The sequence below is a fragment of the Dufourea novaeangliae genome, unplaced genomic scaffold, assembly GCF_001272555.1.
Source record: "Dufourea novaeangliae isolate 0120121106 unplaced genomic scaffold, ASM127255v1 scaffold7, whole genome shotgun sequence".
In the NCBI taxonomy this organism is placed as follows: domain Eukaryota; kingdom Metazoa; phylum Arthropoda; class Insecta; order Hymenoptera; family Halictidae; genus Dufourea; species Dufourea novaeangliae.
This window is the reverse complement of record NW_015373896.1, coordinates 1,260,161-1,282,194: the sequence shown is the minus strand read 5'-3', so window position 1 is coordinate 1,282,194 and position 22,034 is coordinate 1,260,161. Positions and strand designations below refer to the sequence as shown.

The following is a 22,034-nucleotide window of genomic DNA, read 5'->3' as shown; positions in this document are numbered from 1 at the left end:
AAATTATCGGAAAAAGAAAAACGAATCGACGTTCTAGTTTGTGAAAATTAGGTTATGTTCCGTGACAGTTACGACAGACGAAACGGAATGGGACAATATGTCTTTTTCTGGACATTGGCGACTAGTATGTTTGACATAAAAATACGTTCGAACGTGATATATTGTTAACCCTTCAAGGCTGGAATTGTGTTATCGTTATTTTTTCACCGTAATTTTTATTTCAGATCCTTGAAAATTGTTAAAATATTTTTTTTTATTTAACCCTCCGTGGTCGATGTGAATCGCAAGAAGAGGGACCAATGACGATGCGCGAGCGGAGGGTTATCTGTTACCATTCGGCAGCTGTATCATACAGTTACTAGAGAGGCATTTCCGGCTGACAAGTAGTCCAAACCGATCGAAAGGTAGAAAGGTGCACGCGCGCTCTCGAGATCTCGGCAATTACGGGCAAATCGAATAGGAACGCGCGTGTTGTCCGGGCGGCATTGAAATCGAGAATGTCGTCCGGTCTTGGCCGGTCGTGTTTTCACTGTCGCCAATCGCTCGCCACCTTCCGTAAAATCCACTTCTCCAGGCCGACAGAACGCGCGCGCGCGCGCTCTTGCTGTTGTGTTGACCACCGCTGCGCTTGCCGTTGCTATCGCCGTCGATCCATTGGGTCGTTCACGGGATCCGAGTCTCTTTAGAACGCGGACTTCTCGTTGACTTGTTGTGTCAAGGTTGATGACTGTGGTGTACGAGTGCTTGTAATGACCGTATGTCCACCTTCTACGAACTGACGGGTGCTCCTTGTTTGTCGCTCGAATCACTCGGGATCCATTAACCAAATAAGCACTGGCGATGGGCGATACAGTATCGATATTTTTTATTTATTTGAGATTATAAAATTATGAAATTATAAAATGAAGAAATAAGAGAAAAGAAACCGAGGGTAATTGTCTAGAGAGTGTTGAGATTACATTACGCTTGAAGGTGTGGAGAGAACCAATATAAGAATAACACAACATATAAAGATAATAAAGAATATATCGATATTCAAATCAAATGTATCGCCTTCAGTGGTCAACCCGCCGATCTGTAATGCGTGAGCAGTTGATCGAAAATCGTTTGGTTCGCAAACCAAGGATTCACCGTTGCTAGAAATAGGGAAAACATGGCTGCGTAGGGACAAAGTGACGTAGAGGATGTAGTAGAGGGGGTATATTTGTGTTGTGGACTCAATGTCTCGCTTTCATTCGTAGTGGTATTAGCATGGTGTGCACAAGTCGTATTTAACGTGTACAGTTCTATGCGGACGTCGCCTTGTCCAAACGGTAAGGGAATTCTTCTGGCACTGCTGCAAGAAATTATACGTTCATTCTCAAAATTTTCTTCGACACGCAACGGATTTTACATCAATGTGTTGCGCAAAGCGAAGACATCGCGACTAAAGAATTGTAATTCGGTCTTGAAATTTCGTTCGATTGCGTGCAGGATGTGCGTGAATGTGTGTCGCAAAACGACAGAGACATCGTGGCTGCTTGGAACGTCCTAGGATTACGTTCACGCGGAACGATGTGTGTGCGTGCGTGCGTGTGTGACACCAGAAGTAAACGTCCTTGCTTTTCGGGATTCCATCGAGTCGCGGCACGGGGACATTCTACCGCGTTCGACGACTGTGCACGACGTTCCGATTCTTTTGTTTCCCTCGAACATGTATTTCGAGAAAACCAACTCGTTTTCTTTTCCAAAACTCGGAGAGAATCTCCGGCAAATGTCGGTGTGAAGAAGAAAATCAAAAGGGTGAGTCCAGTTTCGTTGCTTCGACTACTAAGTTAATTGTTCCGAGTTGGTAAACAGACCTGATTGATCGTATCGATCTGTCGAGAATACGAAAGTACGGAAAAAAGGGAGTAATTAAAGCGTAGCGCTGTTTGTAACTAGTAATTAGTTGGTAAGCATTGTTCGCGCATGGGAAAAATCGAGATTCGGTTGCGGCCAATTTCACGGTCATAATTTGTTTACGCTTTTACACGAAGGATACGGGCGTGTAGCAATCGTGAGGTCTCTCTGAGACCGATCTCGCGTGTACAGCACGGTAATCCGTACAAAGATACTTACATATTTCGAGAGAAATTTTCTACTTCTGTTTCGCCGGTTGTATGACTTTTAAACCAGAGTTCTCGTTCGTCTAGCGAATTCCTTTCTCGATTCCGTTTCCTGTTCAATTCGAAAAGCTGAAGGTGACCTTGGGTTCACTAGGAAAAAAAATGTTTTTACCAAATGTTTGTTACCATTATAACAAGACAAGTTTTGTTCAAGAACTCCATTTTATCACATTGTCGCAAAGGGCTGGAGAATCGTGGATATCGTTAGAGTGAAGTCTGTATAATCGGGGGACGTACAAAACTGATCATGGAATTAAAGATTCTCCGTGTGTACATACGGCAATTTCATAAGAATCTCATCGAAGCACGATATCGCGTCGAAAGGCGGCGAGCAACGTTGTCAAAAATAATCTGCTCGTGCGAAATTTATGGTTTCGATCCGCAGCGCTATCGAGTCTCCCGAGATAACAAGCTTAATCCCCGTGTATTTGTCAAAATTTGTCACGGCTCGTACGGCCACAGAACATTTGGTGTGTGTATCTTATTTCTCGATTGACTTTTCTCTCTCTCGTGGCTCGAGTCGCGTTTGCTCGCGGATTGGAGGCTTCGTCGAGCGTATAACACGGAAAAACGGATCCCTCGGGAGATAATTTAAATCTTACCGGTGTCGATAAATTGGCCCCCGCGTGAATTACGGCCCGCCTAAAGTCATCAGCGAGTAGGGATGTTCGATTCCGATTCGATTCTTCGGAAGATCGATTCCCTTGGATAAGACGTCACCTGCCATGTATAACACATACACTAACGAAAAGTGTGGGACCAGAGTCAGGCTCGAATTGAGATTTGTGGGGCCATCAAACCTTATAGGGCCCCCTTGAGTGAAAAGTGGGGGGTGGAGGTAAGCAATTTTTCTAACGAAACATACAATGAAATACATAAATCTTAAGAAATTGAAATTTATTCTAGATAAGATTAAATAATATTTAATTATAACGAAATGAAAGGTTTAGACGGCCCCCCTTAGAAAGTGGGGCCCAGGGTTATAGCCCCCCTAATCTCCCCCGTGAACTGGAGTTCACGATTGATGGAACAGTTACTCATTATTCTGTTACGATAAATAAAAGTTACGGAATCAGTACATATACAAATTACTTCCCATCAATTTTAGCAGGTTATCTTCATTAACTCTTTGAAGAATAGTATTTTCCTCTTTTTTTAATTATCAGTCCCGGTCCCATACTTTCGGCCGTTAGTGTATGCATGGCAGTGACGTATTACACAAGGGATTCGATCTTCTGAAGAATCGAATCGCAACCGAGCATCCCTACCAGCAAGAGTTCCGAGTTTACCAATCCCGGTGTGTTCCGTGTAACCTTCGAATCGCGTTCTCTGTCCGTATCAGTATCGGATTGGCTCGAAGTCGTCCGATTCCGCGCGATCGATATCAATAAACGATTCGTTAAACGACTCCCGAGATATACATATACATGCGTACCGTGGACGACGTCGTGTGCCCAGATCCTAGGCGGCTGTCACTTTCATTGCCATCCACATGTCTCTTTACGCGATAATTGCGATCGGGTTAGCGAGGCTCGTTGTGTGGAAATCGTTCATAACCGCGCGACCGCCTCGTTGGTCACAAGGCGACGGGGGAAACACTGGAGTCATCCCGTGAGAACATACTGTATGCTCGCGCGTTTTCCAATAAACTTGGCACAGATATACGCCTATTACAGCTTCTGAAGCGGAAACCGTCGATTCTCGGTGATGCATCGATGTGTTTCAAGCTATTTAACTAGGCTGTTGCTACACGCGTTCCTCGCCGATATGCGCGCGACTGAAACGCGAAGGTACGTTTCCACGTGACACTGTATGACAATGTAAACCACTGCCATGACAACGCGTCATCGAGTTTTCACGACGTCAGAAGTCAGAATATTTAGTTTCACGACTGGACTGCGGATGGGTATGCATTTCTAGCGGCCTTTGACTTGCAAAACATAGCAAAATAAAGATTCCAATATAATTTAATATTACTTATGCATTTTATCGTGCAAAATTGTAAATGTGTATAAATAATCGCAGTCTAGTTATGACAATAAAATTCACGATTTACAGTTACGTGAAAACGCAGCTATAGAAAACTGCGTTCCACGTTCCGTGTTCCAGAAAACATACAGGGGGTGTGTGTACCCTCAGAACCTTGGCTTCCACTAGGGGAAAAGGCGGCGTAACGGTAAGGGCCAATAAGGGCGTTCTACTACTTGGTAAATTTATTTCAGGTACTGGAATAAATGATAATTTGGCATAAATTTCATAATTCCCAATACCAAATAGTAGGAGCATGGTAGTAGGCCCTTCCCCATCGTCACTTTTTCCCTGGCGGAAGCAGAGTTTGCTCGTGGGTGTACATAACCTATTTCGAGAGAATCGTTTACTCTTCCGTTTGACTCGGTTTCCTAGATTGACACAGTGGTACAAGATCGGGAGTGGAGGTAACTAAATGTAAAATGTTCAATCGGTTCGTTCAGATCGCTGTCGTCGAGAAAAACCGAAAAATGAATTGGCAACAGCGCGAGCCGAGTAGGAACTCGGGAGAGCGTGTCTCTCGGTCCATTGGGGCGTGCGCGTGTTCCTGGTCGTTTGTCCGGTGTGGCCGTCGTGTGCTGCCGGTAGGATTTGCAGCAGCGGGCATATAAGCGGCCGCGGAACGAGCGAGCACGCAGGTGAGTCCCTCGTGTCATAGGTAGCCCGTGTGTTCGTATATAGAGGTTTGCCGCGAGAGACGTTCCTACGGTGCCAATATACACCAACATACACGCACACACAGATTACACATGCACACATATAGAGGGGGACACGCGAGGAGAGAAGCACACTTTGATGAGGCGAGCGTACCTACGTGTCAGGTACACGCGTACGTACGTGTTCGTTATACAACTTTTCCAGCAGTCACGGAGGCGTAGAGGTGAGCCGGTGGCTTGTGGACGGATGGAAAGTGGGGGAACAGAATGCGGAATAGCCTAGAATGTGATGCGAGCGTTCTCCGTGGCTCTCCTTGCTCTCTCTCTCTCTTTCTTGATCTTTCCCCCTTTCCCCCCCATCGGTCTGTCTCTTTCTTTAGGCCACCGCATGCCCGACCTGCTCTCTTCTTTTCTTTTCTCGTTTCTTCCCCCCCCCCCTCCGAACCTTCTCATTTTATATTTTTCTCTCTCTTTTGCTTCCCCTGGATCTTTAACACCTTCCTTTTCGATCATTATGCTCTACCTGGATCATTTATACGTGCTCCTCGCACCTTTGGAAATGTCAACAGGGGGGATGTCACGATAATTGGGGATAGGGGCGGGATCGTTAACGCGATCCATAACCTCCTGGACTGTTCCCCGACTCCTACGTTTCAACCGTTAGTCCTCTTTCATCCGAATTATCTTGCCTCCCATTCGTGCTCCTTTCTTTCTCCGCGGTTAGACTTTTCTGTGGCGAGGTTTGCAAAACGTGGATTGGGATTGGTGTAATGCGTTTCAAAGTTGAGCGCACGTTTCGCGTAATTAAATGGGGTCCAATGGGAATAGTGTTTCCTGTTGGTTAACCCTTTTGACACGGCGATATCTGCCCGCGATGAGACGTATCACGCAAGATACGCTTGAACGAACACAACGCGTACTTTGGCGCGATACGAAAGTTGGCAATGCTTCCGTGTGTTTAGATATTAAATTATAAGTGGTCTTGAAAGACGAAAGCAAACGTTCACTTGAAGATCGCAATAAAATTTAATACTCAATCAACTTGAACGATTTAAGAACTGTTTAACCCTCATCCGTCCCTTATGTCGATTCAACACATTCTTTATCACTCTGTCAACTTGATACTGAAGGACAAACTAAGAAAAACGATGGACAGATGAGGGTCAATGTGCAGGTAGTTATTTCGTGACCAAGGAAAAAGACAGAGCACTCCAATACATAATACCTACATTATTCGTCCTGTAAGATTTTTTTTAAATTGGTTCTATCGGTGAGATCGTAACACGGTTAATCTCTCTGGAGGATGGCTCGATCGCTGGCCCCGGTAAAAACTACTTTACTCCAAGATGATCGGAGTTACCGAGATCTTTGGGGGGCGGTTAGGTCTCAGGGATGAACAGGTGGTGACCACCCGCTAGGATTACGGCTAAGGAGAGGAAGCACCTTTTTCGAAGATCCTCTGAATATCGGGTCTAACGCGATTAGTGAAGCCGGTGCGCCAGGGGCGCGAGGCGTGACTTTGCACCACGGGGACACCACCCATCCGTCCCATCTACTTCCCGAAAGATTTATTCGGAGTTACAGTAACGCGATCACGATCCTAGATATACAGTTGTGGCTGAATCATCTCACGAACCTTCCGTAGAATTCGATTCGTCGAACGTATGTAAATGGGAACATTTTTCATTCTTCCCTGCGGTCAACATTCTTCGAACGTGTCGGTTCGTTTGATTTCCAAGCTGGTCGATTAAACGATGACAATTACACGTTAAGTAGTTACTAGGCAATAAGAACGATTCCATAAAAATCTGTGTGATTCGAATGAAAGACGATAATATTGTTGTGAGCACTGTCAGCCCACAAGATTAGGATGCGTTAATGCCTAATCGTCTCACAGTTAAATAAAACAGACGGTCAGTGTTTACCGACTGTACACTGATATTGATTAAATAACCAGATATCTTCGAGATATCACGAAATAGTGGAAACGACAGAATTCTTTAATATAATTTTAGTTAATTTCCTTAATAGTACTTTTGTGTTGTTCTGTATTGTGAATAATAATAAAGAAATGAGCGAAGAACAGACACAACAATATGAATCGCATGGTTGGAAAAAGAGGCGATTGAAAGAAAGACGGTCGAGAAGTCCACGAATTTTCCTAAATGTGTTCGAGAAAGGTGTACGGCTGTTTGGACAATAAGGCCCCAGGGCCGTTTCAAGGAGGGCCCGAATCGTCCACGGGGTAGGTCGGCGAGCCAGTATGCGGTAGATCACTACGGTTTTCCGAATAGATAGCTAATGACGCGGGTGGGCCGACGTCGTTGTCCAGTCACAAAAATTAGTGGTCACAAATCAACGAGCATGCGTCGAGCACCATTGTGTGTGAGTGTCCCTCGAGTTCTATGCTCGCTGGGATTCTACTCTATCGAAACTGGGAACCGACACGACTCGCGTCTACTTTTTTATTCCTGGTTTTTCTCTTTGCTCTTTTCGAGTTTCTGCAAACATGTAAGCGTGTAAACCTACGAATACATTTTGTTTTATTTTCCTACACAAAATGAAACGGCAAAAATTTTTTTCTAGATGCGCAAAACTTGCGATTTTTTTTTTTTAGCAAAATTATTTTGTTTCCGAACGTCGCGATAAACTCTGGGGGTCGAGACGAGATTGGCCATTAGCGAAATTCCTGGCACGAGATTCTAATCGCGGTGCGATCGGTTGCGCAATCGGTTTGGCATGCGGCTGCTCGACACACAATACAGCCGCACAATATGATTTCAGTGACATACACGGTGACACTGTATCCCCCTCGCCAGGTTGGTGCGAGCCATGGAAACAAGGTATCGCCAGTCTTCCTTCGAAAGGTTATGGCGTGCGCGTCCTTTGAGATTCTGACATTTCAGACGATTGTTCCGCGCGTGAAAAACTGGTCGATTCGCAGAGGCCAATGCGTCACCTTGGCTTCTCATCCGAAATTGTTAACGCTTCTTTTGGTACGTACTCTGATATCAGGACAGTGTATTTTCGAACGTTTGCCCAGCGCTGTCTTTTCCATTTTCAATTTTTTTCACAACATGATAGTATCAAAGTATAAGGCTGATAAATCATAGATCCTGGGATCGATCATCCCGTTCATCGAAACATTTTTCTTTCACTTTGCCAACGCAATTTCGATAACTTTGACCTTATATTCATAGTATATCTTGAAGGTTCGTGACTTTAATTCTTTATATCGTTGAAATTATCAAGTGTTGATACCTAATATTTCACATATATAATTAAGAACCCTTTTTACAATCATCTTATAAAACCCCATTAAAATCGAAGTCGGACAGTTAGGGTCCTTCCAGTGTCAGGTATCTCCAAAGATATCGAGAATTATCGTTGGACGAACACTATTTCGACCGCTTACACGGTCACGGTTTTATACTGGAGAGTTCACGGGATGAAAGAAGGAAAACCAAAAGAGGAAAAAAAAATGAAGCTGCGAGCCGAGTCTCCACAATTTGGGAAACTTCGTTGAACGTCTGGAGGACAGTGTAGGGGCGAAGGGGAAGGGGGTTGTGGGCCGAGATCAAATAAAGCGCACGTTATTGACTCGCGCTCAGATCAAACAGATTACAACCGGTCCTTTCCGGTGTTATTGGAAACACCACGAAGAGGACGCGGCTCCGCGGATGTTCTCGTTGAAGCCGTGTTGTCTCTCGCTTCGTCTACCTGTTGCCTTATCGATGACTAATCTGCTCTCTCGAGTGAAATTCAGCAAAAGTACACATCTACCCGTAGAATCTCTTTATTGAAGGGTAGGCTAGGACCGATTAACGTCCCGCTGGGATTCCATTTCTTCCGTTCCGCGTACAGCAACGAAACGCCGCGGCGGTGGCTTCATTCTGTCGTCGATTTAACCACCGACAGGGTGGATTGATCTTGGGGATTTGATTCCATTGGCGTCGAACGTCTGGAATGCTTCGAGTATCCACTTAAACGTTTCTTGCTCGCTCAGGTTAGATAATCGAAAACGCGAGTCTGCCGGCCGAGTTCCCGATTGGTCGGGATTTTTCGTTAATATCTCGTTAACAAAGCCTCGGATAATATTTTTGCTAAGGAAATACTTGTTTCAAATCACCTCACGAGTCTCCCATTTCCGGGTCTTCCAACATTTTTGTTACACCCTGTATACGATGATCGTGAAGGATCGTTGGGAACGGACGATAGTGACGAATCTGAGAGAGCAAAAAATCAAACGGAAGATAGACGACGTGGACACGTTTCATGCGAGTTAGCGACGCGTTACACCTCAGGCTACTCCTTTGCGTGTAACTACTGATTGGAGATTACCGATCCATCGGTGGGCTACCGTCTAATCCGCTCCCTATCGTTCCTTTCATCTATCCCCCGTGATTGTCTTATTGTTATTCGTCTAAGTCGAAAGGATCAGCGAGGATTCGTCGAACCGGACCGATTTTCGTTTCTCCCACCATAGAACGACAAGATCCAACGGCCGCAGTGATTCGGATCGTCGAATCGTTCGATCGGTATACCTACCTACTGTTCCCGCTTTAAGAAACCTTGCATCGATCACACGAGAGATTTATCTCGGGATTTATAGTTTTGAAAACATTGCCTGGATGGTCCCTGGAAGCATGAGACTCGAGTTCCAAAAATTCAATTGTCGGGGGATTAATAAAATATTCTATTTCGTATACGACCAATAAACTTCCGTTGGCAATAGAGTAAGATCGACGGATTTGTTCGCTTATTTTAGCGTTTTGAGCGTCGTTGTAGCCTCTGCAATGCCTTCCAGGAAAAGAAAGTCTGTACATAGAAACACTGTGCCGCGAATAATTTTCGAAATGTACACATCCGGCACCGATTTCCTCGGACAAATTCGTAACGGAGCTCGCGAGGCGGTCGAGTTCCGTTGGAAAGAAGCGATATAACCAAAAGGATTCTTCGTTTGATCCGGATAACGCGTTTCCTCGATCTCGGTGTACAATAGCTCCGAAGTGCGTCATACAGTAAATCCTCGGTAAATGCGGCTGAAACAAGTATCACTGAATTCAGAATTCTTAGCTCTGTCACCGTGCTAAATCTCATTAAAAAGTCAACGGTACACCTAGGGACCTCTTCCTGTCAATGCCGAGGAGTCTTCCAACACTCGTCGAGTATTTACTGTATATTTCGAATGGACATTCCTCTTGTCACAATCTTCACAATATCTCGTTGCCACGTTGTCCCACGATCTATCGAATCGAAACCCGAACTAGTTTCGGGGGGTGACACGCGAAGTGATCTCGATCGCCAACACGCGAACGTCTTTCCTACTCGCCTCGCAATTTTGCTCGTCGTTCTTTTCTTGTCCGCTGCATCATTTCTTGTTCTTTTTCTCTGGATGAACGAAAACGAACCGCGGTGGCGGCTGAGAAAAGGACAAGGCAACAGAGAACGAAGCAAAAAGAATTACCTACGCGAACCATCCCCGAATTGGAATAGGAGGCCAAAGGGATCGGGGGGATGGGAAAGGAAACGGGGAGACGAACGGAAAGGAATAGGGAGGAAGAGGATAAAAAGGACGAAAAGAGAAAGGCAGAGTGAGTCAGATGGAAACGTTGGTTAAAGACGCACGCGCGCGCTAGCGAGTGAGCGCACGTGTGCGTGTCATACGAGTCCACCCAGTATGTTAATTCGCGCTGATGACCCCATCAGGAAACATGCTCACCGCTGAGTGGAGGAGCCGAGTTTTCGTTTCGCCCGTTGCCTCGTGTGCCCGTGCACACGAACGAAAAAATATATATGTATGTATATATGAGTGTGTGTATATATATATATATACACATATATATGTATACATATATGTACCTGGCTGCCTCCGAACAATCGTCATCCCCGACCACGGTTCACGCCCACGCACTTGCTCAAACATTCCAGCCGCGCGCGCGCACCACACGTTAATCGTAATGGAATTACTATCTGCTCATTAGGAGGCATTAATAGCGACGATTACCATGACCGTGTACATCGTCTGAGCCGTCGTGCGACACAGGAACACTTACGGTTTTACGTCGCTACGCGATTCGACTGTATCGAGTCAATTTCCGCTGATCGTCTTCGACGATCTATTCGTAGTAACGTTGCAAAGATCTTGAGATATTTATAACTGTATGCTCAGTTTTATCAGTTTAGAAACTAGTGTAGATAGAACGATTAAGAACTGGAACGACGACACCTGCCTATTCGGACACGAAATGGTTACGGGACGGTTCCGTTCAGATAAATATTCTACGATGTCTAACCTAGAGCCAAAGTGTATTAAGTGACACATTTCAAAGTTTAGAAGAGGGCAAATCAAAGTTGCAAAAACCATGTAACGTTGGAACCGTTCGGTGAAAATCGAGGGAGAAACAATCGCATGAACCTAAAACTACGGTTAGTAGTTTCCGTGTCATCGATGTTTTGCAATCGAGCGAACAAAACGCGGTGGCGTGCATCCTCGACCGTAGGACGTAGCTTAATGAAATTGCCCGGTGCAGTTTTAGGTTAATTACCCGCGAATAATGGCTTCTTCGAAACCGTCGCGCGACTTTCAGTTGCCTCGACGCTCAGAAGCGTGGGGGACTTGGCGAACGTCGCGCGATACTTTACTCATATTAGTCCCCGATCTCACTATGAATCCATGAAACAAAAACTGTGTGGCTCGATGATCGATTCAATTTAATACTATTCGGTATCATTACGATGTTTCGCTTTCGTCGAAGTTACGCGACCTTCGAATAACCTTCGAATACTCATCAACATCGTTACGATAGTCACCGTTTCCACGGTAACGATTCGATCCGGCCGAATAAAACCGTACAATTTATACCGATGAATACACACCCTGACGTAAGTCATTACAGGATGACGTTTGTCGCGTCGTCATAAGAGACACACTAATCCACACGGAGATACCATCGAATTCTTATTGCCGTAGAAATTTTCCAATCGTTCCTACCGTCGTAGTGATGTCGATCTCTGAAAATGAACGGTTCTCCTGGACGAGAAGATGAGACGGCAGGAAAAAGTACTTTTGAATGACAAAGTCGATACATATATCGAGTATGTATAATTAAAAATTAACGTTGAAGCATTAAACAGTGATTTTGTTTCCGTCTGAAAGTTAAACGGAGCAAAAAGAAAATGGATCGGAATCGTACTAATTCGACCATATTGAACGTGTATCGATGAATCGCAGGGACGGGGTTCGGAGTTCGAATGTAAACGTACCCGCACGCGACACTCTCGCGAACCAATACGCGGCCGCCCGATCCAGAATGCGACTATCGCTTTCGACGAAGGTTCCTCGTTCCAACCGGTTCTTCTCGCTGACACCGAATCCAGACGCCTGGTAATCAGCAGCCGCGTGAATTCTTATGTTCCCGCGCGCGTGCGCTTCGATCCGCCGACCCGTCCGGCTTCCCTTCGATAAGAATCCACGCGAAACCTCGCGAAACATGGAACACCAGAGTGAACATAGTGACTGGTCAGGAATGGAATTTTTTTCGATTTCGATTTCACAGTGAATGGAGTAGAAAGATGCACTATTTATCCACAAAAACGTGGCGGGAACGTTAGGACGATTCGAATCGAACCACTCGAAGACACGATGGATCGTAGTGTCATATCGAAACGGAGCAACATGATATCGAGAAACGCATAAATCGATTCCTCGAATCGAATCTCGCTTCTAAATGAGAAAAGCATTCCCGAACGGACTGTCGTCGCGATGCTCTCCTCGCCACCTCTTCCCTCTCCCGGAAAGAAAAGAAACGACACGGAGTTCGCTCTCGACGTAATAAATTCTAAGGGGAATCAATAAAAGTGGCCGTGATAATTAGATTCCTCTGAGGACGGTCGAAGGTAAGAGGAAGAGAGTGATATAGGACAAACTGAGACAGAGTTCGGTGGAACGGTGTCAGCCGTGGCTCGTTTATTTTCGGTGAACACGAGCAGAGGCACACGGCATCGTTTTCGACTGGGCTACAGTCCTACGGACACTGAGGAATCGGCGCATCATGACACTCTTGCACAATTGAACTGATATAATTGGTGGGATTTTTACAAATTACGACTTACGAGTTACCAGTACTAATAAATTCCCTTGCATGATAGTAACGAGTTTCTTAATAAAACAGCTGGAGTTCTACAAGTAAATTGTACAAATTACAGCTTCTCGGGACTGACAAGGAGAGATACTCAGGTGTAACGCTGACTTTTTAATGAGGTTTACCACAGTGACAGAGCGTGAGATTCTAAAGCCAATAATATTTTCTTCAGCCGCATATGTCCATTAGTTTATGGAATATTTCATTAAATATTCAGTGCCGAGGAGCCTTCCAACACTCATGGAGGATTTACTGTACTAGTTAGCTCATCATCCTGTTTGACAGTTTTGTGGTTATGTATACACGTCGATAGAAGTCGATTACCGATTAGCATATGCTGAGTGTGTTTTCTTTCATTACAAAACGGGTCAGCGTGAAGATCACTGTGAACATAAAGTTGTGCTGGCTCCCGAAAAATAAAAAACACAATAAAAAAAAAACTTTCAAATTCACTAATAACATTACTTGATAAATTATTTTGCAAGAGACCCCCGAACGTGTTGAATACAACCGTCGAGTCGCATCGTTCCGAGCTCGACATTGAAACGTTGTTCCTCCGATTCGTTATTAACGTCTTCAATAACTTTCAAATTTACCAATCTTATTATTTTGTAAATTATTGTGTAAGAGCGTCTCAGGGTCACACACGGGCACGCAGTTGTCGTGTCTGTTTCGCGAGTAGGTGGATTAGCCACGGTCCAAGAAAACGGGGCAAACGAGAGAGTGGTCCCCGCGAGCAGACGATCCGCAAAAGGGGGGCCCAGGGTGGCGGACAGGAATAGGACAAGCATAGGAGTCCAAAGGAAAGGTGGAGGGGGGATCACAGATTGAAAATCGGCGGTCAGGTAGCCGTGCCAGGACGATACACACAGTCCGTGCATGTCCGCGTTCTGGGCCCCGCGTCCATCCCTCTTCTCGTATTCCGCGTCCGCTCGCGCCCAGGCCCAACGAGCCTCCTGATTTATGGGGCCCATTCATTCTAATCGTCCTGCATCTCGCAGCCCGAAGCAACCTTATCTGCCCGCGTACAGCCTCCCCCTCTTCCCCTACCGTGTGCTTTTCGAGACACCGCCCCCGGCAATCCGTGCCTAATTGAATACAAAAATTCGAATATTTAGTCGAGCCCATAAACCATTTAATTAACAAGACTCTGGGCCGAGGCCCTATTTCGTGGCTCGTAAATACGATCGCGACCACACGTGTCCCCGCTCCTGTCGTGTATTATAGTTCCGTTGGTCGTCCCTTCGTTTTTGGCGTTTCTGCTTGAAATTCGGCGAACTCTATTCTTTCGACGATAGAGCAGATACACCCCGTGAGCAAATGATAGGACACCACTGGATTTTTTGGTATTTTTTTAAGTCAATGTCGTGTACAATGATTTCGTACAGGTAGCCCTCGTATAAGGCGGATGTTAGATTTCATAGAAATGCTGTGTTATGAATGAACATAATACATAAAAACTAGTAAGTTAAGTTATTGAAATAAGCAAATAATAAAATATTGATGGTTTGCAATTTCTTGTTTCGTAGTCAAACAATTTTCGCGCCATTGGTTAGCAATAATGTTAATTACACTCAGACCCATCAATTTTACTAAGAATATAAACTCACCGTCTGCTCTCCTGAAACGAGGTAACCTCCCTCTTACGAAAAACGTTCGCGTGCCGGTATAACAAACTCGTGGATGACAAAGGTACATCTACGAAATTGCGGAGTGGAGAAACGAGGGCGAACGATGGCACCAGAGGGGGGTCGAGAGTTCCATGTGGTGTAAAACGCGCGGGGCTAACTAAATCAATGTCATCGGGGTACGTTAATTATGAGCGGATGGTTCAGGAAAGGGGGGAGAAAAAAAACGAAAGAAATTGGCCGGTTGTGTGTGCCCGTTGTTGCCCTCGGGGTGGTCTCGCGATATGCAGAGCGAGCCGTTACGTTCCAGACGAACAATTTACGTTTTATTTTTTCCGTTGCTTTTCGAGTTTATCTCCGAGAACGTTTCACCGGTTGAAAATCGTCGTAATGATAGTGATTGCACGGTCGAAATTGAACGTTTGAGGTGGTAGTCGACGTGTGTGTTTATTCGAGTTATATGCCAACATTATCTCGAGTAATAAGATGTGCGCGTGAGTTTACAATGTACGTAAGGAGATATATATATACGAATATTAAATGTGGAATTGTGTGCATCCTATCAAAAATGGATAAACAACGATCACTCGATAAATGCGCATATTTGATTGAATTATGTACACGTGCAAACGGTTCGCTCGAGATCGGTTTTAGGACAGCAAAACTTTCGAACGAACGACGAAAAGAAATGAATCGTTTCGATTTTAGATCTTGGAATGGCGATTTGGGTCGCGCGACAAAAGAACAGTTTTACGGATCGGAAGAAATCGCTACGCTTAATTAGCCATAAATGCATATAATTGCATAGCTTTAATAACCGGTTTATAGACCTTACGGTAGTAATAATCGTAACACACTACGTGTCATACATAGCGATCATAAAGTAACCAGTGCGTAGAAATTGATATATCTATGCATTAACCTTTAGACTGCCGGAATTTTTTCATAAAAAGGTGGTCTTTTATAGGTTAGAAATATGGCAGTAAAACTTAAAAGTTTGAATAAACTAATTGAAACATTAAAAAGAGCGCAAGGCCGCCAATATAACGATTACAGGTAGGAAAAGAAACAAAAGTATTGAAAATTTCTTCCTTCTCACGAATCAACAATTCGAATTCGCTAGCCTTTCGTTTCTATCTTCTGGCCTAGACTCTGTCAGGAATCTCCGAAACTGAACGAAAGTAATAAAGAAAGAAAATCGAAACAAGAAGCGAATCCACCGGATTACTGGCCGGATTGCATCGTTTTGTCGACTAAAAGCTTTCAGACCAGAGTTACAGAGAACGAAGCGGGGGAGGTAGCTAAAGAACAGCTAGAAATAGGTTGGAAAAGGACGATCGATCGACACGGGACGAGGAAGAAAAGCTATACCACATAACGCAAAAGGCCATAGAATAGCTAGCCGAAGGATGGATAAGGGAGGTAAGGGTGAAAGGGAGACAGAGAATCTCCGGAGGGATGAGTTTGCACCTAAAGCCGGCGAACGGCCGGCACGCGAGGTCGACACGAGAACCGACGGAGAAACACAGGCAGGGGCTGGCCACTGGGCCGCCCCATCGGCTCCGTTTAATTAATTAAAAGTGCATTAGCGGGGGCTGGGGGGCAGTTGTTCCTAGATATGTGTGTAACGATCCTCCGAGCGGAACAGCCGCCCTATTACCTTTCGTCAACACGAGCACCGCTCCGGAACAGACGTTCCCGTGACGTTTTCGGGGCGAACGATTACAGGCTTATTGGCACGAGTGTCTATGGGTTTTTCGTTTGACCCATATGGTTGTCGACATCTTCGAACCATCAGATCGACCAAATCACTATTCAAGTAGCCTGATAAAACTTTCTATCTAGTACTTATGCGAAAAAATTTGGACAAACTAGGGAAGACGTCCTGAATCGGAATCGAGAAGAATTTAGACGACAATTAGCTGTAGAAAATCGGTGGGCTGTCGTGGTTCGCTGCCGTGTGGCAATATACGGTAGGGGAGGGCACGGACCGTATTATCGGGATTACGGCATAGAGAGAGGAACAGATAGAATCAAAGCACCAGGTGCAAATTACGCGGGGGGATGGCCAGGTAGCACGGAAGTTTGACGCGCTACCAGCTGACTTGTGCCGGGGCCCTTGCGCGAGGCGAAGCGTGTAATCAACGCTAATGCGGCACGTCGTTCGGAACGGAGTGATCCCGGTTTCGCCACAGGGATCACCCTGGATCGACTTTTCAGTGACTCATGCGCGTCATTGCGTAACCACTACGACTCGATAACGATAATCTTGCCACCACCGCCCTTCTGCGAGCAATGGTAAGAGGAGCACACTGTGATCGTCGATCATTCTGCTGCGCGTGGAGCAGCGGCATTTCTGATCACAGGGGACGAGGCTCGAGACGAGACTCGGTGATCGGGGATTCGATCGTTACACACCTGGAGATTTAATAAGGTGGCGATAATGAAACGGTTCCTGGAAAAAAAAGTACAATCTCGGCCGATAACCTGATTCAGTCGTTTAGTCGACACGGGAATACCGATCTGAGAAAAGAAAGTAAAAGATCATCGTCCATTTTGCGCGGAGGAATTCTGTGTTCTGGTGAAATGTGTGACATTTTTATATCAACACGCCCTGTATAGAACCGTTCGATTTAATGACTACTTATATATATATACATATATATATACATACACGCGGGGGACACGTGGTTCCTAATGAGGGGAGCGGATAGACGAGGATGCGTGAATCGCGTGAGACGACGACCGTCGAACAATGAGAATCGATGATGAAGCGGCAGGCAAACCGAGCGATCCACCAACCGGGGGCGTAAGAGGAAACCCGACCGACCGGTTGACCGCCCCGCGACCCGAACAACACCGCCACGCATCGTTCCGGAGGTCAGCCACGCGATTTTTACCATCTCCTCGTTGATCTTTATTTTTCGACTTTTGCCATCACCACCACGTGCATTGATCTTTTCTGAAGAGATCGTCACGCGATTTTAATCGATTCATTGATAACGATGTGCTTGTTTCCAAATACAGTGTTCCTCGTATAACACGATTTCGTATCAGAGTTGGGCAGAATTTTATTCGAGTAATACGTAGCGAGAAGTAACAGTATCCAGGATCGTCAAGTTGACTTTTAAACAGTTAATACTGCTACTTCATTTACTTCATTTTACTTCCTTTTTATTGGGTCGTTACTTTTTTACTGGACTTAAAGAAAAATCATTTCGATCGGCAGAGCAAATGCTATTTTCCTTTTGCTTTCTTTTCTCTGAGAAATACCAATGAAACGTATGGACAATAAGTACTTAATACAGTCTCAACAAAGACAAGACTATCGCGTCACTTCGAGGCAATTAATGGCCTGAACGATAAAAGGTGTTTAAACCTGAAATTGAAAATTTGTGGAGAAAACGATCGAGCAATTTACGAACGGAGGGAAGACCCACGGCACGCGCCGGTTAATAGGCCAGAGGGGACCGACCGTTGACAGGGAATTCGAGTCGAAGAGAATTCAATTGCGGTGTGGATCCGTGGGGTTCGACGGGCGTGGAGAACGGAGACACGCTTCCCTTTTTGTCGTGGGCAAACATCGGGAAACGGTATCGCGATCTCTCGACCCTTCTGGGGCTTGTGGGACGGTTAAGGGAGAAAGGACTGAGGTGATCCACCGCGGGCGCGTTGACTAAGGTAACGCAAACTCTGTCGGCTGTCAAACCGTCCCGGTGGGGAGGGTGAGCACGAAAGAACGAAGATGTGCCCACGCGGACGCACGTGCCTTTTAATATGCCATAATGCGTCGCATGTCCATATTCATTAAGTAATTTTCTACCCTGAAAGTCACTGCCCCGACCGACTATTGTCATCGTTCGCGCACGGACGCGAGGATAACCCAGCACCAACGCGTTCCAGGCCGGCAACGATTCCGATTCGTCCCGGGAACGTTGCGCGTCGTTCAACATTGCTGAGAACGCGTCGTGCTTCGAAATTTGTCTTTTCTTCATACAGATTCGGGATCTTTTGAGCAATAACGAGTTGAACGAAATTATAATCCACCGACGAACGTCCATTTTGGACCATCCACCTTTCAGTGTCCACCTTCGACTATCCATCTTGGTCCCTCCACCTTAGACTGTCCAGCTTTGATTAACCTTACCTTTGACTAACCTCATCTTTGACTAATCTCACCTTCGACTGTCCACCTTCGACCGTCGACCATCGATTGAAATTCGTGTTCCACGTGTCAGCCGTCACTGGTTAGACATTCGGACAAGCCGAAAATGAATGGCAGGAGAATCGAAATGTTAGCTACTAGGACTTGCTTCTCTCTATTTTCCGTGCAACCTCGCACGATCCTTTAGTTTTCCGTCTTTCATATTTATGATTCGCGCGTGCGCGCACGCGACACGCGGCACGAGTGCGCGGGATGGGTCTCGCTCAGCGCGCATAAATTTCCGTGCCCTGTGGTTACGGTGAAATCGCGGGCCTCCGCCGTGTCGCTGTCGCGGCCAAACACGATTGTCTCGCGGTGTCTAAAGGGTACGTTGAAAGAATAATTTGGACGATGGCAATTTCGTTGGCGTAACGGTAACGCGGCGTGTATGTACGTGAGGTCAGGCAGCGTCACGGGGCGCAGTAACAGATATCGCAGCCGTGGTCTCGTTCGATTGGCAAAAATTTCGCGCGATGCAACGACGATTCCACTAAAGGGAAATTTACAATTTATAGTTTAGATGATTATTGCGGATGATTCGTCGAAAAACGAATGGTTCTCATCCTTGGTTCATCCATAGTGACCATCCTCATCCAAAGTAAAGATTGATTTGGGGACAAAGGGTGTGTTCCCTAACTTAGAAACTGCAATGAAACAAACATTTTAATAATGTTTCATACTATTTATGTGTTATTGTAGCAAATAATTTTCAAATATTAGTATCTGAAATTGTGAATTCTGCACAGATTTCCGCAATCTAATCATAAATAATAAAACGTAATATTTCTCTAAAAGTGCAGTGCATACGCGTAATAAAAAAATATTTTCCAATCAACATGTTGCGCGCAAAGCAGTTCGTATCGAATTCAGATCGTGTGTGCCAGCAAGGTAACGATCGAAGTGTGTGGCCTGAGTTGGTAAGCGGCGACAACAAATTTGTCCAGAGACGATATCTCTCGGACGAAAGAATTATTCGTGTAACAGCGAGATTTGTCCGGCGACGAGATAACAGGTATATCCGTGGATATCGGAAATCACCTGGACTGTGTTCCTTGCACACCGAGAACGAAACCCAACGTGGAGACCTCGTAGACTCGCATAGATCCCAGCCTCCGTAGGCACCTAGTATCAACTGGGTGAACGAGGCAACCGAGAAGCCGAGCTCCGAGATCAAGTCACGCGTAGCCTAAAGAAAGTTGTTTAAAGGTCAGTGTAGCTCGACTTGCATCACAAATGCCAATCCAGTTACGAAATGTGTAGAGGGAACAATGATACTCTCGCGGAAAGTAATTCGTTGTCTCGGCGATACGGCTCCTCCTCCTACCACATACTCAGCGCGGAATCTTCTTTCGTCTTTTGGATCAGTTTCTATTTTTTTCAGCTGGAAAGTTCGCGGTATACATGTAGACGGAATTGCCTGTTTTCCCACGATGTCGAGCTAGACGCTAGAAATTTTCTCGAAAACATCGTATTTAATTGTTTCGATCGCGATAATGTACGCTGCACAGTGTTTCAAAATGGTCGTTAATGGTCCAGAATATAAAAATTCAGCAGGTCACGTAGTTAGAAAGGAATTTTCGCGATCAAACGGCTGTTTAAGGATTCTAAATTCGATATTATAATCTAATTTGCGTTACGAAACGTTTGATCGATTTCGATTCCGAGTATCATCGAAACCCGAGCACACAGCCTTCGTTTATTTTTTGTCCTTATCTCGTGGATGTCGCGAATTATGCGTCTATCAGCGGCCCGCTATCTACCATCTTATTCATATCCGCGAAATAATGCTGAATAATTTCCCCATAAATACGCGGCGCGTCCGCGTGGGCGTAAAGTAACGATAATGCAAGTAAATAATGGACGCAAGAGTTTTATTACCTAGCCGGCTGAATGGCGAGATAGAATCTACGTGTCCGCGGTCGTACAGCCCCCTCGTACGTCGGACAACGGAACGGAGCGGAACGGAAACAGGAGAAAAGAGAAAAGACGAGGGAAGAGAGACGTTCGTCGGTTGCATCGAAGCGAAGCTGAGTCGAGACGAGACAAAATGAGACGAGTTTGTCTTGGTCTCCCTTCTCAGTCGTGTTTACAAAAATTTTCCACTTGAAACAATTTTCTTAGTAATCCAGTAACAGTAGTCCAATAGTTTCTAGAGACAGAAAACGAATTACACTTTTGCTTCGACCCTTTGTCCACCATTTGTGGGGCAACTTACAAGTGGAGGTCTCTAGGTGTAACGCTGACTTTTTAACCAAAAAAATGAAAATTTGTTTCCCAATTTGGACCCCAGCGTTACATCTGGGGTCCTCTTCTTGTTAGTTGCATTTCCAGTCGACATAATACGATTTTTCTCGCATCGAGATACCTACGGTTTCTTCGTCGATTGGTTATATGTATCATTCTTACACCCGTCGCTTAAATAAACCACTGGCTCGCCTCGAACAGCGTTACATACATACTTGTCTTCCTTTACGACTTTATAGACGCGCAGCCATTGTTCGGGGTTACGAGCGAATTCTCCGTGTCCGTTCTTTCGAACTGTTCGAACTTGCGAAATAGATAGTTATTCGATATATAGGTCATCGATCGGAATACCGTGGCTCGTTTACTTCGCTTTATTCTCTGCCACCGTCGACGACGATCACGAACATCGTGCTTCCTTTCTATAGGGAGAACTTCTTGTTCGAGAATTTTCTTGAATGCAGTTTTTTTGTTCAGAATCAAGAAGCAAAAAATCGGTCGATTTTGGGGCAACTAAAAAAGAAACTTACAGCGACGCGTACATACATGTATATAAATCGAAGTTGCATCTAAAGTCAATTCTTGATTTCGCCACATCTCCGTCGTTTCGTTCTGTACGCCTTCGTCCTGAAACTTTCTTCTCATCCACCTTCTTTTGCTTCGTGTCGTTGGTTAGGGCCACAGGCGTCGCTCATCTCGCGCCGTCGTTTAAGTAAATTACCGTCTTGCCCGTGCATGAAACGACACTGTTGTATAGACGCGATTATTATTTCGTATAGCTTTGTATTCTTCTCTTTTCGAAGACAAACGACCGTCGTGAAGTGTCGTCCACGTCGAAGAATTTAGGATAAACGTTAATCCTTGAAAGGTCTAGGGTTTTATTACAACCAAAAAAAAAAAGAAAAAAAAAAGCTTGAGGTACAAGAGGTACGCCGTAGAGTTCCGTTCAAATTAATCTACCTTCTACGTAAACATCCAACGTTTAC

The 22,034-nt window shown here is 45.3% G+C and overlaps 1 protein-coding gene across 1 annotated transcript in view; it reads left to right on the top strand.

The window, feature by feature from the left end:
- Nucleotides 1-1,554: 1,554 nt before the first annotated feature.
- The window catches only part of LOC107191491 (Krueppel-like factor 8), a 35,699-nt gene continuing 15,219 nt past the window's right edge, over nucleotides 1,555-22,034 (top strand). Inside the window, exon 1 of the mRNA XM_015580557.1 lies at nucleotides 1,555-1,782. Within this exon, the coding sequence (XP_015436043.1) occupies nucleotides 1,555-1,782 (228 nt within the window). The remainder of the gene's footprint in view (nucleotides 1,783-22,034) is intronic.